The following is a 14,027-nucleotide window of genomic DNA, read 5'->3' as shown; positions in this document are numbered from 1 at the left end:
TGTGGCACACTTGGAATTTATAGTGCAACAGCAAGCCAAGAACTCCACGCTCTGCGACACAAACATGGCACCACTCAGACTTGGGACACGTGGCCTTGCTCCCAACAGGGTCACGGCTCAACAGGACACGACAGCACCAAAAACCAAAAAAAAGGCTGAACTTCCAAAACCTGGAACCCCTGGAGCTGGGGGATGGGGATCTTTCCTCTTCCACGGATGGCAACAGCGGGAAACATCGAAGGACGAGGGGGACACGAGGCCTGGCACTGCAGCCAGCTCCTGTCCCAGCAGGAACACGGACACAGCCAGCAGGGAGGTGGGCATCCAGGGCATGCCAGAGCATCCCAGAGCAACCCAGAGAATTCCAGAGCATCCCAGAGCATCCCAGAGAATTCCAGAGCATCCCAGAGAAACCCAGAGGATACCAGAGGATCCAAGAGCACCCCAGAGGATCCCAGAGAATCCCAGAGCACCCCAGAGGATCCCAGAGCACCCCAGAGGATCCCAGAGGATCCCAGAGCACCCCAGAGGATCCCAGAGCACTGCTCTCCATCGGAACAGGCACAGAGAAATCCAGGGAAAGGCTGAGCCACCGCGTGTCCCGCGGGGAGGGACGAGGGGACGTCCCGGGGCGGCTCAGCGCCACCCCGGCATCGAGACAAAAATCCACAGCAAAAGGCCACGAATGCACCCGGAATTTGAGCCCTTCCAGGTCCGTAGTTGAGAGAACAAACTGCACATTCACTCCTGACACGGAGCTGAGGCACGTGGGTGTAGCAGCGGCTTTGATGCCGCTCCAGGCTCGGCTGCCCGGCGGCTCTGCTCCCACTCCCACGTCTCCCATTCCATTTCCCACCCACCCCGTGACAGTCAGCCCCCGGTTCATACATTCTTCATTCCCAGCTGCTCTCCTCCACAGTGTTTTTCCCCCAGCTGGTGGCTCAGCAAAGCCACCGAGCTCTTTTTGGGAGCTGTCCCCCCAGGCAGGAGCGAGCCCCGGCGAGCGCGCGCTGCAGACTGGCACCAGTTTGGCAAGGAACTGGGATGCAAAGGAGCAGCTCATAAATAAATAAGTAAACAAATAAATAAACCCACAGCACTTCTCAGCGGCTGCCAAATAGAACCCTCGTTAAAAAACAAAGCAGGGTATGGCACAAGTGAAGTTTTCTAGACCAAACTTCCAATCTCCCTCATGGTTGTGGCCTTTCCCTCCTCTTCTAAAGCAGGGGAGGGAATTTAAGGGTTTAGGCAATCAGGTTTCTGTGATCACAGTGTGTGCCCATGGCTCTGTGTCCTCCTGGTTTCATTGCAGCTGCCCAATTGAAATTGGATCTGAGACAGGGACAGAAGGATAAAAAGCTTCAGGAACAAACAGTGAGCTGAGGGGGGAAAGGCCACGGCGTGAGCTCCCTCATCTCCAGGCACCACTGGAACCACAAGGCAAACCCCAGCTCTGGAGCGGCCTCAGCGCAGAGCTCTCCCGGAGATGTGAAATCCACGGGGAACGGGCTCCATTTGCACAGAGCTCCTGAAGCAGCTCGGTTTTGGGAGCACTCCCCGAGGCACTGCCCGGCTGGCTCTGCCCTGCCCACCCCAGGCTGTGCCACCTCCCTCCCGCCCAGAATTCAACCCTCAGAGTCACCGAACATCCCACAAGGCTTGAAAAACGAGCAACACAGAGAGGGGAGGACGGACAGACGGACGAGCCTCAACAGCAGCAGCTGCAGGAGCCACGCTGGGCCCCGGCAGTGACAAACAGGGAAGGGCAATGGGAGCCACACTCAGGGGGGGCAGGACACAGCGAGGGGCAGGGACCAAAGCCACGACACGGGGCTGGCACTTGGGGCCCTCACAGGGGCAGGTCAGTGCTGTTGTGCCGAGTTTTCCTCGAGGTGCCATCGTCCCTGGGCAGGGCCCGCTGCAGGCTGGACATGGCCGCCGTCTTTTTGAGGTCGATGACGGCGTAGGAGTCGGTGCGGCGGGCACCGGGGCTGGCAGGAGGTGCCACCCGCGGCTCCTGCTGTCCCTTGCAGGGCTCGGGCTCCAGCTCCACCTGGATGTAGTTGAGCTGCCGTGGAGGCTCCGGGCAGGGCCGGGGGAAGTCGAAGCTGAAGACGTTGGGCAGGCGGCTGCGCCGCGGCCTGGGCAGGAAAGCGCGGCGCGGCTCCGAGCCCGCGGAATTCTGCAGGGGCTCCTCCTCGCCGGCCTCGGAGAAGCCATTTGGGGACGGCGTGGGTGCCGTGCCAGCGTCCTCGTCCCTGTGCCGGGCCGGCTGCAGCTCCCAGAGCGGCGGCAGCGCCGGCAGGTTCTCGTAGTGCAGCAGCGCCGAGCGGCGCTGGGAGCAGCTCCCGTCCTCCCGGGACACCTTGGAGCGGCCAGCCCGGCACAGGGACGAGGTGCTGGGGGCCACCAGCCCGTTGAGGTTCTCGTAGACGCACTGTGGGGACGGACAGCCCTGCTGGCACTCGTTGTTGTTGTTGTTGGGGGGGCAGAGGTGAGGCTGGCATTCCCGGGGGTGCCGGCACAGCCGGCGGTAGCCGGAGCTGGGAGCCAGCACGAATTTCACCTCCCCTGGCTGCAGGAAGACCTGGGGGTTGCGGTCTTCCAGGGAGCAGCTGTGGTTCCTAGGGGGGAAAGGAGGGTGGGCTTCAGGCAAGGAGTGCATACAGTGCCGGCCCCTCGGCTCCGGCTCCCCGGTGTTGACGTAGGTGTGGGACTGCAAGGAGAGAAGCAGAGGGACAGTGAAAGGAGGAGACAGCACAGACCAGAGCAAAGCAGCTGAGAAACCACCAGGAGAGGGGAGTCGGACAGTGGATGATGAGGGAAAAGGATTTTGGAAGTTGGGAAGGTTTTTGGAGGTTTTGTGTAGAAGTTTGGGAGGTTTGGAGGTTTGGGAGGGAGACAACGAGAGTGCAGCTGCAGATACACCCTGTGTGTCCTCATGGATGGACTTCTGCAGGAATTTCCTCATGGAAAGGGTGGTCAGGCTTTGGAAGGGGCTGCCCAGGCAGGTTTGGAGTGCCCATCCCTGGAGGTGTCACCTGGACGTGGCACTCAGTGCTCAGGGGGGGATCGGGCATGGTTGGATTTAATCTTTTCCAGCCTCAGTGATTCAGGGGTTCTGTGTCATGCTCGATGCACGTCTCACAAGCTGTGTCCTCGAGTGGCTCACAGCTGATCCCACCATCCTCACACCTGCCCAGGCCTCCCTGGGGGTGGCTCAGACCAGCTGGGTTTCGTAGGAAAAATGCTAAAAATGCTACAACTGCAAGCAAAGAGCTGAACCTCAAAACCAGAAATAAAAAGGGTCTGAATTTAGGGGTTGTGTGACAGCTGACAGGTCACTGCCACCCAAATACCAGTGGGGTGAGGACAGAACTCAGATTTTTTTGACAGAACACCAGTTCTAGTGAAGCATCAAAGAGCAGGAGCCTCCAGGAGTAACATGAATAAAGAGAATAAAAGGAGTGACAAGGTGTGAGGATCCCCTGAGCTTTGAGTGAGGGAAACCCAGAAGTGCACCCAGCAGAGTTTAGGATGGGTTTACCTGCTCCTCAGGCCCCAGGAGGGGGTGGGTAGAGTCTTCCCCCACAGAGGAATGTCTCAGGCTGCTCACTGAGGGGTGCTGGGCTGCAGAGTAGGACAGGGATTCTCCAGGGAAGCTGTGAAATCCATTGGGAAGTCCAGTATAGCCCAGACCTGTGAGGGAATCAAGGCAGAGGAGCATTAAATTGGTATAAAATAGAATTATTAGACTTTCAGAGCGAGCTGGGCTCTTGTGGACACCCTGGAAGGTAAAACCAGCCCATCCAGTGCTGGAGCACACACACAAGGGCCAGGCCCTCCTTTAAATCTAAGGAATTCTTCATGGAGACAGGAATTGAGGCATTCCAATGCTCCAGCAGAAGCACAGCTGGCACTGCAGGAGGGATGAGCCACCGTGGGATGGCACTGCTGCCACCACCCTGACCCACAGGGCTCAGCTCCTGCTCTGACTCTGCCAGGGTTGATTTGTATTACTGCATTTTTATTTTATTTTTTCCCTAATAAAGAGCTGTTATTCCTACTCCCACATCTTCCCCTGAGAGCCCCTTAATTTCAAAATTACAATAATTAGGAGGGAGGGGGTTTACATTCTCCATTTCAAGGGAGGTTCCTGCCTTCCTTAACAGACTTTTCAAAGCAAGACCCAGCCCAGCCCATGTCCCCTGTGCTGTCCCCTTACTGCTGGGGCCCTGGGGGCTGTGGGCCAGCTCCCTCTCCGAGGGGTGGCTGTTCCTGGTGATCACCACGGGCTCCTCCACCACGTTGATGCTGTTGCACTGCATCAGGTCCTGCAGCAGGTTGAAGATTTCCTCTGCTCGGGAGCACTTGAAGGCAAAAATCCCTGCCAGGGACAGAGAGGAGGGTTGGAACAGCAAGGAAGGGATCCTGATTCAAAAATAGGTATTGCTCCCGTTTCTATATCAATTCTGATTTATTCTGCTGTTGTTTAACACCATCAAGCCACAGGAAAACAACCAAGAACCCTGGGGGTTGATGTCACCCTGATTTTTTAAGATTTTCTAAACCTTCTGATGTTTACATTCTTGTAGCAAACTTTCTCACACACTTTCTGTAAGTAACTTACTGTTTTGCATTCTTTTATAGAAGAAGAGAAATTTGATGGACTGTTGGTTTTTCCAGTGCCATTGGAGTGGAGGCACTGTCACCCTCCAATCCACTGTCACCTTTAGAAATCTATAAATGTTGGAGTCAGAAAATGAACTTCCCTTTTTACCTTGAAAACAACGTGTTCACGTTATGTTTTTTCATGTCCTGTTGTGACAGATTATTCAGGAAATAACAGCACAAAATGATGGAATAGAACGGGTTGGAAGAGACCTCCAAGATCATCCAGTTCCACTGCCACAAGCCCAGGCTGCCCTGAGCTCCACCCAGCCTGGCTTTAAACCCCCTCAGTGCTGTTCCAGCCCACCCCACGCAGGTGTGGGGGGCCAGGTGAACTGCTCACCTCTCCCATCTGACCCCCCCTGGCACCCCCTCCATCCCTTTCCAGGGGAAAATCCAGGCAGTGACTCCTCAAAGCTCCCTGTGCACGGATGGGAATGATTTTTAAAAATGTCTGGGATTGAAGAGTCTGTCCCCAAAGGAGCAGCCCAGCCCAGGAGCCAATCCCAGGCTGGCACACGCACACACCACAGCCATGGCAACAGGAACAGCCTGGCAACAAGGGCTGCTCCCAAAGATCCTCATTTTCCACCTTCTGGCCAAAAAAATAAAAACCCAGCTGGATCTGCCTTGCATCAGGTGGGGAGCAGCATCAGCAAGGAGGGCTCCTTGATATGCAGGATAAAATCCTACAAGGAAGGGAGAAAACTCAACAAAACACATCATCCCTCTCATTTCTGCCTGATAAAAACTCTGCAGGATGTGAGAGCTCTGCTCCATCCCCTCTGCCTGGACCTGAACAGAACCAAACCACGCAGAGGGCAGAACTTTTACCCCTGGATTAAATTTTCACCACTGATCCTCACCCTGCAAAAGGCAAAGCAGAAACCCAAGGACAAACTCCCTGATGGGAGAGGAAAACCCCACTGAAATAAACATTAAAGAGCAGCAGATGCCAGTGCAGATTCACACAGACCCTGAGCACTCACGGGAGTCCTTCTGGAGTTTACAAACACATTAACAGAATGAGGAAACAACTTATTCTTTTCTCCCAGGGAGATGCAGATGCCAAGGAAATGTTCAGCTCTTTTAAAAAGCAACAGTGCCAGACTGGTGAAGGAACCAAGAGGCACCACTGTAAAACTGTAATTCCTCTATTCCCAGCCTATTCCCAGTGCTGCTGTGACTTGGCAGCAGCTCCTGGGTGAGTCACTTCCCTCTCCATGCTCACAGCACCAGGGAAATGTGGGATTCCTTTTCCTCTGCCACAAAGTTCCCAAATCAGAGCTCTGAGCAGAACCAAACTGGGAGGATGGGACTGCAGAACCCAATATGGAAATGCACCAAAACTTATAAAAGTGTGAAAACTCGTGACTCTGAATCCATCTTGGGTGGAGCCATGGCCAGGCTCTTGTACTGCCCAAGGTGCATCCTTGAAGGGGTTCCTTGGGCAGGTAGGACAGGGGACAAGGTGACAGGGACAAGGGACAGGGACAGCCCTTCCCCAGCAGCTCTGGGGTCACTGTCACTACATTTTAACAAATCCCTACTTTATTCCTCTAACTCTGTCCATGCTCTGTTCTAGGCAGCCTCTCAAGGCATCAGGGGGAGAGAAATCTCAGCGCTGCTGCCCCCAGGGAGCCCACCAGGGACTGACCCTGGCTGAGCACCGTCCCTGTCCCTGCCCCTTCCCTGGGCCCTGCCCCTGTCCCTGTCCCTGTCCCTGCCCCTGCCCCAAGCGCTGTCCCTGGCACTGACCCTGCCCCTGTCCCGGTCCCTTCCCTGGGCCCTGTCCCTGCTGCCCCTGTCCCTGTCCCTGCCCCAGGGAGCCCTTCAGGCACTGTCCCTGTCCCTGCCCCTGTCCCTGCTGCCCCTGACACTGCCCCTGGCCAGGCACTGTCTCTGTCCCTACTGCCCTCGGCATTGCCCCTGTCCCTGCTGTCCCCGCACTGACCCTGGCCAGGCACTGTCCCTGTCCCTGTCCCTGTCCCTGCTGCCCCTGTCCCTGTCCCTGCTGTCCCCGCACTGTCCCTGTTCCTGTTCCTGTCCCTGTCCCTGCTGCCCCCTGTCCCTGTCCCTGCTGCCCTGTCCCTGTCCCCGCTGCCCCCTCACTGTCCCTGTCCCTGCCCCTGTCCCCGCTGTCCCCGCACTGACCCTGTCCCTGTCCCCGCTGTCCCTGTCCCTGTCCCTGTCCCCGCTGTCCCCGCACTGACCCTGGCCGGTGTGGCAGCGGCGGCCGCTCTCGAAGGAGAAGAGGTTGGAGTCGAAGCCGTAGCGCCGCAGGCACAGGTACGGCCACCGCACGGCATCGCGCTTGTGCGTGTGCAGGATCAGCTCCCGCGGCGTCAGCTCCATCACCCCCGAGCCCAGCTCGTGCCCCTCGTCGTCCACGTTGGTCACCTGCAGGGGACACGGGCAAAGCACAGCCAAGAGTTGGAAAAAGCTGAGAGATCGGCTTTTTTGAAAAATGCGCGTTACGCGAGTGGCTTTTCGCAAATATTAAAATGAATGTCGGATGTGTTGTGTTAGAAATGCTGTATTCATTTTCTTAAGGAGGGTGTTAAATATAGGTTTTAGGTTATGACATAATGTTAAAATAGAAACTATGCTATGGAAGGTACAGGCACCGAGATGGCAGCCACAGGACACCTAAATCTTTCAGAGAAAAAGAATTTATTGCTCTCTTATCCAGTTCTTCCCGCCTCGCAGACACCACCAGGATGCAGAGGAAGAAGCTGACACTGACCAGACAGAATCCTTTGTTTGAATAGAATTTAGGCATCATGTGTGATGTGTATGAATATGCAACAGGCTGTTGGTTTTAAGGGTTAATCCTCTGTTAATGAGGGGCCTTTTTCAGGCTTATTTTGCCCACAAAGAGGTACCTGGACTGTCCCTAACTCTTTGTTTTTATTGTCTCGTATTGTCCTAAATCCTAATTGTCCAAATTTTTATCACTCTAATTATATTACTATTTTTATAACCATTTTATTACTATTAAACTTTTAAAATTTTAACAACAAGTGATTGGCGTTTTTCACAAGGTCAAATCTCCACCAACACTGAGGGATCAGACCTGGGGAATAACTGATGGAGACTCCACCCATTTACAGGAGGTTGATCCTTTTCTTTATTAAGAAACTCATACTTTTCTTTATAAAGAAACTCATACTTTTGTAGACAGTTGTTGGAACCCTGGATGTTGAGAATTTTGGGATTTCTGAGAATTTTGGGCTTTCTGTGCTGAGGGGCACAGACCCACATGAGAACACTGAATTTGACCTGGGGCTGTAGAGATTTCCAAAACTGATTGATAGCACTGGGATTAAAGGTATGGAGTTGGTCAGAAGTGAGGTGGAAAATTTAGAGTTTGGGGTTTTAGAATACAGAAATAAATATGAAGCAAGATGGAGGTTTCAGGGTGCAGGCAGGTTGTTCTTCTTTACCTTCTTCTTCCTTCTTCTCCATGGGTTAGGTTTGTATTTTGTAATTGGACAGAAAAATCCACATTGTGGACTTTGAGGGATCAGTTTTTGGGTTAAAAGGGAAAATGATCTAGGTGTCATTTCTTAATTGGATAGTTTAGCCTTAAAAGACCTTGTAACAAGAGAGAGTTGGCCATTTTGTGCCTTGCTAACGAGAGACTGCAGAACTCAGGGCTGTGAGGCTGTAACTGATAAAAAACAATAAACACCAGAGTCTGAACATGAATTATCTCGAGTGCCTTCCATCCTGACCTGACAGAGGCAGAAAAAGCAAGAACAGAACCCACAGACAGTTATGGTACAGCTGGACTTAATTGGTCCTCCAATCCAAACACCATCACCACTGGTTAATTAAGAAATCACCCGGTGGTAAACAAATCTCCGTAACACACTCCACAGCTCACAGTAACAAGTGTATAAATTAAGATCAGAATTGTTTTTAATTCTTTTTTCTGATCTTCTCACAGCCTTTCCCAGAACAATGCTTGGGAAAGTTGTGTGTTTCTCTCTGTGGCCAGAGAGCTGCTGCCACACTGAGGAACTCCCTGGGCCTGACCACCCAATTTTCCATGAGGAAATTCCTGCTGATTTCCAGCCTAAACCTCCCCTTTTTGGGACACACAAGACTTTGGATCTGGTTGGCATAAGAGATTTGATAATCAGGATGCCTTGGCAAGAACAAACAGCTTTGAAGACTGCAAGAAGATGAAACCAGGCTGATTTACTGGATAAGAAAATCACATCAAGACTTCTGCAAGCGAGAGATGTTGTAAAATGCTGAAGTTTGTTTATGTGATGATTAACTCAATCATTGTAGTAAAACATTACTAGCCTTCCTAAAATAGTATATTAGCATAGGTAGTCCACAATAAATTTGGACTTTTAGTCCACAATAAATTTGGATTCTTCTGACCATCTCTCAGAGTCCCCCTGTCTGTCTCATCATCACTGATATCCCCTGGCCCAGCCTGAGGCTGTTCCCTCTCCTCCTGTCCTTGTTCTCTGGGATAAGATCCCAAATCCCCCCTGGCTGTCCCCTCCTGTCAAGGCCAGAAATTCCCCCTGAGCCTCCTTTTCTCCAGGCTCAGCCCCTTTCCCAGCTCCCTCAGGATTCTCCAGCCCTTCCTCCAGGTGCTCCAGCTGCACTCCCTTCCCTGCAGCCCCTCCATGTCTCCCTTGCAGTGAGCACCCCGAGCTGCAGGTGTCCCTGAGCAGCCCCAAGCACTGCAATTCCATGGATTCCCCCCATTTCCTGCTGCCTTTTTCCCAGCTGACAGCAGGGATCCGTGGCTGGCACGAGCTCAGCTGCTGTGGCTGAGCCCAGGCTCTGGAACACAGCCCTGAGCAATAAAAGGTTTTTCTCTCCAGTCCCCCATTTCCTTGCATTTCCCAAGCAGAGGCAATTTAGCAGCAAATACAAACACATTTTCAGCAGGAGTTTCTTAAGGAAAGGGGAGAAATAAAAACCCCAAACCAGAAGTGATGAATTTGCAAATCCTCTGGAGGGATGTTTGTGAGCAGGGGCAGGAGTCTGCTCTCCCCTCGTGCAGTCAGAGCTGTCCCAGACCCTCTGATGGGGTTGGAAAGGCAAAAATTTACCTTGAATTTGGTGGGATGGTTGTCTGGGATGCTGTCTGTGCACAGACAGCTGCAGCAGCTCCCCATGACGCCAGGCAGAGAGGCAATCCCTGGGGACAGGACACAAATGGTGGCACAATCAGATCCCAAATCCAGCTCTCCCACCCTCTCCCAGCATCTCCAGCTGTGCCCTCCCCATCCCAGTGGGCCTGGAGCTCCAACTCTTTAATTAATGTTATAAATGTTAATTAAAACCAATTCTTACCATTAGGCAGTTGTTGGATTTGTTGTGGAGGAGTGAGAAGGAATTCCCACTGCAGTCCCTCTGTCTCCCTCAGGATTTCATGGCAAGCAGTTTCACCTAAAACATGAGGGGAACACTCCCATCTTCCACCTGGCAAGGAGAACACAATTAAACAATGATAAAAGCAGAGAACATTAAAAAGCAGGGGGTGGGAAAGTGACTGAACTTCCCTTCAGACAACCCAAGGAAAGCAGGTGCATTTTGTGTTTAATTAATTACATTTATATCAACACAGAAAACTCTGCACAACAATGACAAATAAACAGCTAAAAATAAATTTTAAAAAATTAAATAAGAGATATTTTATTTCCTGGCTTTGGGATTCTACAGAGGAATGGGGTTTACCAGGGTGAAGGAAATAAAACTGAGCAGCCAGGGTGGTGAGGCAGCTGCTGCTGCTGAGGAATGTGAAGGTGCCTTCACTGCAGGGAAGGTCCTTCAGGGTCAGAGAACCAGCAGCTGCTCTGCTTTGGAGTAGGAGAAGCAAAACAAAAAAAAAAAAGGCTAGAAAACATAAAAATTCTGATATCTGACCCAGAAAACACAAAAATTCTGGTATCTGACCCAGTCAGGGTGAGGATCAGGCAGGGAGGAGGCAGTGAGGAACGCTCCTGTGGTTTGCACTCACGGTGAGAAATACTCCTGGGGTTTTGTTTAAATTGTAGTGAGAAAAGAGAAATTCTGCTATCCCTGATGGGAACGTGGGCAGGTGACAGGGGATGATGCCAGGTGTGCCCTGAGAGCAGCTCAGGGTCTCCACCTGATCCACCAGGATCCCCAGCCTGGCACCAGGGCAGGAAATGGCAATTTGGGACCCTCCTTCCACTGGAAACCTCTATCTGGGACCCTCTTTCTATTTGGGACCTCCTTCCATTGGAAACCTCTTTCCTTTGCTATTTTTTTTTCCATTGGAAACCTCTTTCTACTGGAAACCTCATTCCATTGGGACCCTGTTTCCACTGGAAATCTCTTTATTTGGGACCCTCTTTCCATTTGGAACCTCTTCCCACTGGAAACTTTTTTCCACTGGAAACCTCTATCTGGGACCCTCTTTCTATTTGGGACCTCCTTCCATTGGGAAACCTCTTTCCTTTGGAAATTTTTTTCCATTGGAAACCTCCTTCCATTGGAGGTTTTTCTGTTTCCACTGGAAATATCTTTATTTGGGACCCTCTTTCCATTTGGAACCTCTTTCCACTGGAAACTTTTTTCCACTGGAAACCTTTTTCCATTGGGACCCTCTTTCCATTTGGAACCTCCTTCCATTGGGACTCTCTTTCCATTGGAAACCTTTCCATTGGAAATCTCTTTCCCTTGGGACTCTCTTTCCCTTGGGACTCTCCATTTCCTCTCTCCCTCTGCCAGACTCTGCCTCCCCCTCCTCCCAGTGAAAGCCCAGATCACAGAGTGGCAGAGCTGCCCTGGGTCCCTTCCAGTGTGGAGGGAGGGGGAAGAGCCCCACTGGAGCTGCCCAAGGGTCCCATTCCACTCTCACATCAAAACAGCTCCATAAATCACCTCCCACTGCACCTCTGTGCCTTCCCTTTGGCCCTTGGAGAATTCCCCACCGTGCCCCAGCCCTGCCAAGTGCCCAGGAGAGGAAAGTTTCTTTCTGTGCAAGCTGAGAACAAACAAAGCCGGTGCCAGCTGCCCTCCTGCACACAGCTGCCAGCCCTAGAGCAGCACCACACCTTCCCCGTGCCACCCCACACCCTGCCCCAGCCAGCCCAGCCTGCTGCTGCCCCTGGGCTCTGCAGGGATTGATTCCCCTCTCAGGCTTTGGGCAGCCAGAGCACAGCTCTGATCTGGGCACTGGGGGCTGGCTCCTCTCCGGCTGGGCTCTCCCACTCCCACCCCAGCAATTCCCTCAGGAATAACAGCTGGGAGAAAACATTCTGCCTTTTCTTCTTTCTTCATTCCTCTCCCTCCACCCCCATCTGTGAGGGGTCAGCCTGAAGTGCTCTGGCTTACCAAGGACAGTTTTTACACTGAAAACTGAACAAATGAACTAAAAAACCACCAGGAGCTCCCTGAGCTCTCCCTCAGCAGCATTCCTTCCACACAGCCACTGAGATTCCCGACTCTCCAGGCTCCTGCTGCGCACTTCCAGCTCACCTGTCTGCCAGTCCAGAGCCCAGCCAGTCCCTAAAACCACCCCAAGAGCCCAGCACGGTCCCCACAGCAGGACTGGGTCCCTCCTAAGGCCACCAGCCCCATCCAGACTCCCAGGATCCCAACCCAAATCCTCCTCAGCCCCGCCTGGACCAGGCTCTCCCAAATTCCCAGGTAGTTCCCATCCTCCCAAACCCCCAACCTGCAGAAGCCCCTCGTGCCTTCACCCCCCTTAAACGCAGAGCTGGAGAAGTTCCCGTAATCCCAAAGGGTCAGGGGGGCACCCTGACACCCCCTGCACAGGGACAGACGGACACCTCGTGTGGAAAAGCAGCTGGTCCCACATCAACCCCTCCAGGACACAGGGGGACAGAGCCAACATGTCCTCCCGGGAGAAGGAGGGAGCAGGGGGACAGCTCTGGGGGCAGGAGGGGCGAGGAGAAGGGGATGGAGGAAAGAGGAGAGGGATGGGGGACTGAGGAGGGGCTGCAGGGAGGAAGAAGGGGATGGAGGGATGAGGAAGGGGATGGAGGGAGCAGGACGGGGATGGAGGGAGGAGGATGGGGATGGAGGGATGAGGACGGGGATGGAGGGATGAGGACAGGGATGGAGGGATGAGGACGGGGATGGAGAGATGAGGACGGGGATGGAGGGATGAGGACAGGGATGGAGGGATGAGGACGGGGATGGAGAGATGAGGACGGGGATGGAGGGATGAGGACAGGGATGGAGGGATGAGGACGGGGATGGAGAGATGAGGACGGGGATGGAGGGATGAGGACAGGGATGGAGGGATGAGGACGGGGATGGAGAGATGAGGACGGGGATGGAGGGATGAGGACAGGGATGGAGGGATGAGGACGGGGATGGAGAGATGAGGACGGGGATGGAGGGATGAGGACAGGGATGGAGGGATGAGGACGGGGATGGAGAGATGAGGACGGGGATGGAGGGATGAGGACAGGGATGGAGGGATGAGGACGGGGATGGAGAGATGAGGACGGGGATGGAGGGATGAGGACAGGGATGGAGGGATGAGGACGGGGATGGAGAGATGAGGACGGGGATGGAGGGATGAGGACAGGGATGGAGGGATGAGGACGGGGATGGAGAGATGAGGACGGGGATGGAGGGATGAGGACAGGGATGGAGGGATGAGGACGGGGATGGAGGGAGCAGGACGGGGATGGAGGGAGGAGGATGGGGATGGAGGGATGAGGACGGGCCTGCAGAGCCCGTGGGGACGAGGGCCCTGAGGAAGGGGCGAGTCCCGGGGGGTTCCGGGGAATTGGCTGCGAGGGGCAGCCGGGGCACCCGGGGAGGGCACGAGGGGAGGGGGCGGGGGCGATGCCCGGCCCCGCTCCAGGCGCTGCTCGGTACCTGAGGCGCTCCCGGCTCCGCCGTCCGGGACCTGCGGCCCGGAGCCCCCGGCCCGGCCCTTCCCGGAGCACGGAGCACGTCGGGGCCCCCGGCCCGGCCCTTCCCGGGGCCCGGAGCGTGTCGGGGCCCCCGGCCCGGCCCTTGGGGGGTCAGTGAAAGGGTTTTGGGGGTCTGGGGAGGGTTTGGAGGGTCAGTGGAGGGGTTTGGGGGGTCAGGGAAAGGGTTTTGGGGGGCTGGGGAGGGAGAGGGGCTGGGGGGGATCAGTGGAAGGGAACTTGGGGCTCTGGGTTTGGGGGTTGCTCAAGGAAGGGTCACTGGAGGGGGATTTTCAGGGTCTGGGATGGAAGGATCCTCTCAGGGGTCGGTGGAGGGGGATTTGGGGATCAGAGCCAGGGGGTTGCTCTTGGAAGGGTCACTGGAGGGGGATTTGGGGGGTCTGGAGTAGACAGAGACTCTAGAGGGGCATCGGGGGAGCTGCCAGCTCCTCATCCCAGCGC

The 14,027-nt window shown here is 54.4% G+C and overlaps 1 protein-coding gene across 2 annotated transcripts; it reads right to left on the bottom strand.

Moving 5' to 3' along the window:
- Positions 1 to 360: 360 nt before the first annotated feature.
- Positions 361 to 13,665, bottom strand: FRS3 (fibroblast growth factor receptor substrate 3). Of its 2 annotated transcripts, none has more exons than XM_041468288.1 (7): positions 13,531 to 13,665; positions 10,000 to 10,128; positions 9,756 to 9,844; positions 6,885 to 7,071; positions 4,226 to 4,387; positions 3,548 to 3,699; positions 361 to 2,716 (listed from the first exon to the last, which is right to left on the bottom strand). In XM_041468288.1, the coding sequence occupies exons 3-7, from the start codon at positions 9,819 to 9,821 to the stop codon at positions 1,850 to 1,852; spliced, it is 1,434 nt and encodes a 477-aa protein (XP_041324222.1). In that variant the 5' UTR covers positions 9,822 to 9,844; positions 10,000 to 10,128; positions 13,531 to 13,665; the 3' UTR covers positions 361 to 1,849. The 2 variants fall into 2 exon arrangements, with proteins under 2 accessions (XP_041324222.1, XP_041324223.1); XM_041468289.1 differs by having other exon boundaries at positions 361 to 2,624.
- Between the last annotated feature and the right edge of the window lie 362 nt (positions 13,666 to 14,027).

The sequence above is a fragment of the Pyrgilauda ruficollis genome, unplaced genomic scaffold (assembly GCF_017590135.1).
Source record: "Pyrgilauda ruficollis isolate IOZ18807 unplaced genomic scaffold, ASM1759013v1 scaffold216, whole genome shotgun sequence".
Taxonomy (NCBI): domain Eukaryota; kingdom Metazoa; phylum Chordata; class Aves; order Passeriformes; family Passeridae; genus Pyrgilauda; species Pyrgilauda ruficollis.
This window is presented reverse-complemented; position numbering and strand designations above follow the sequence as displayed.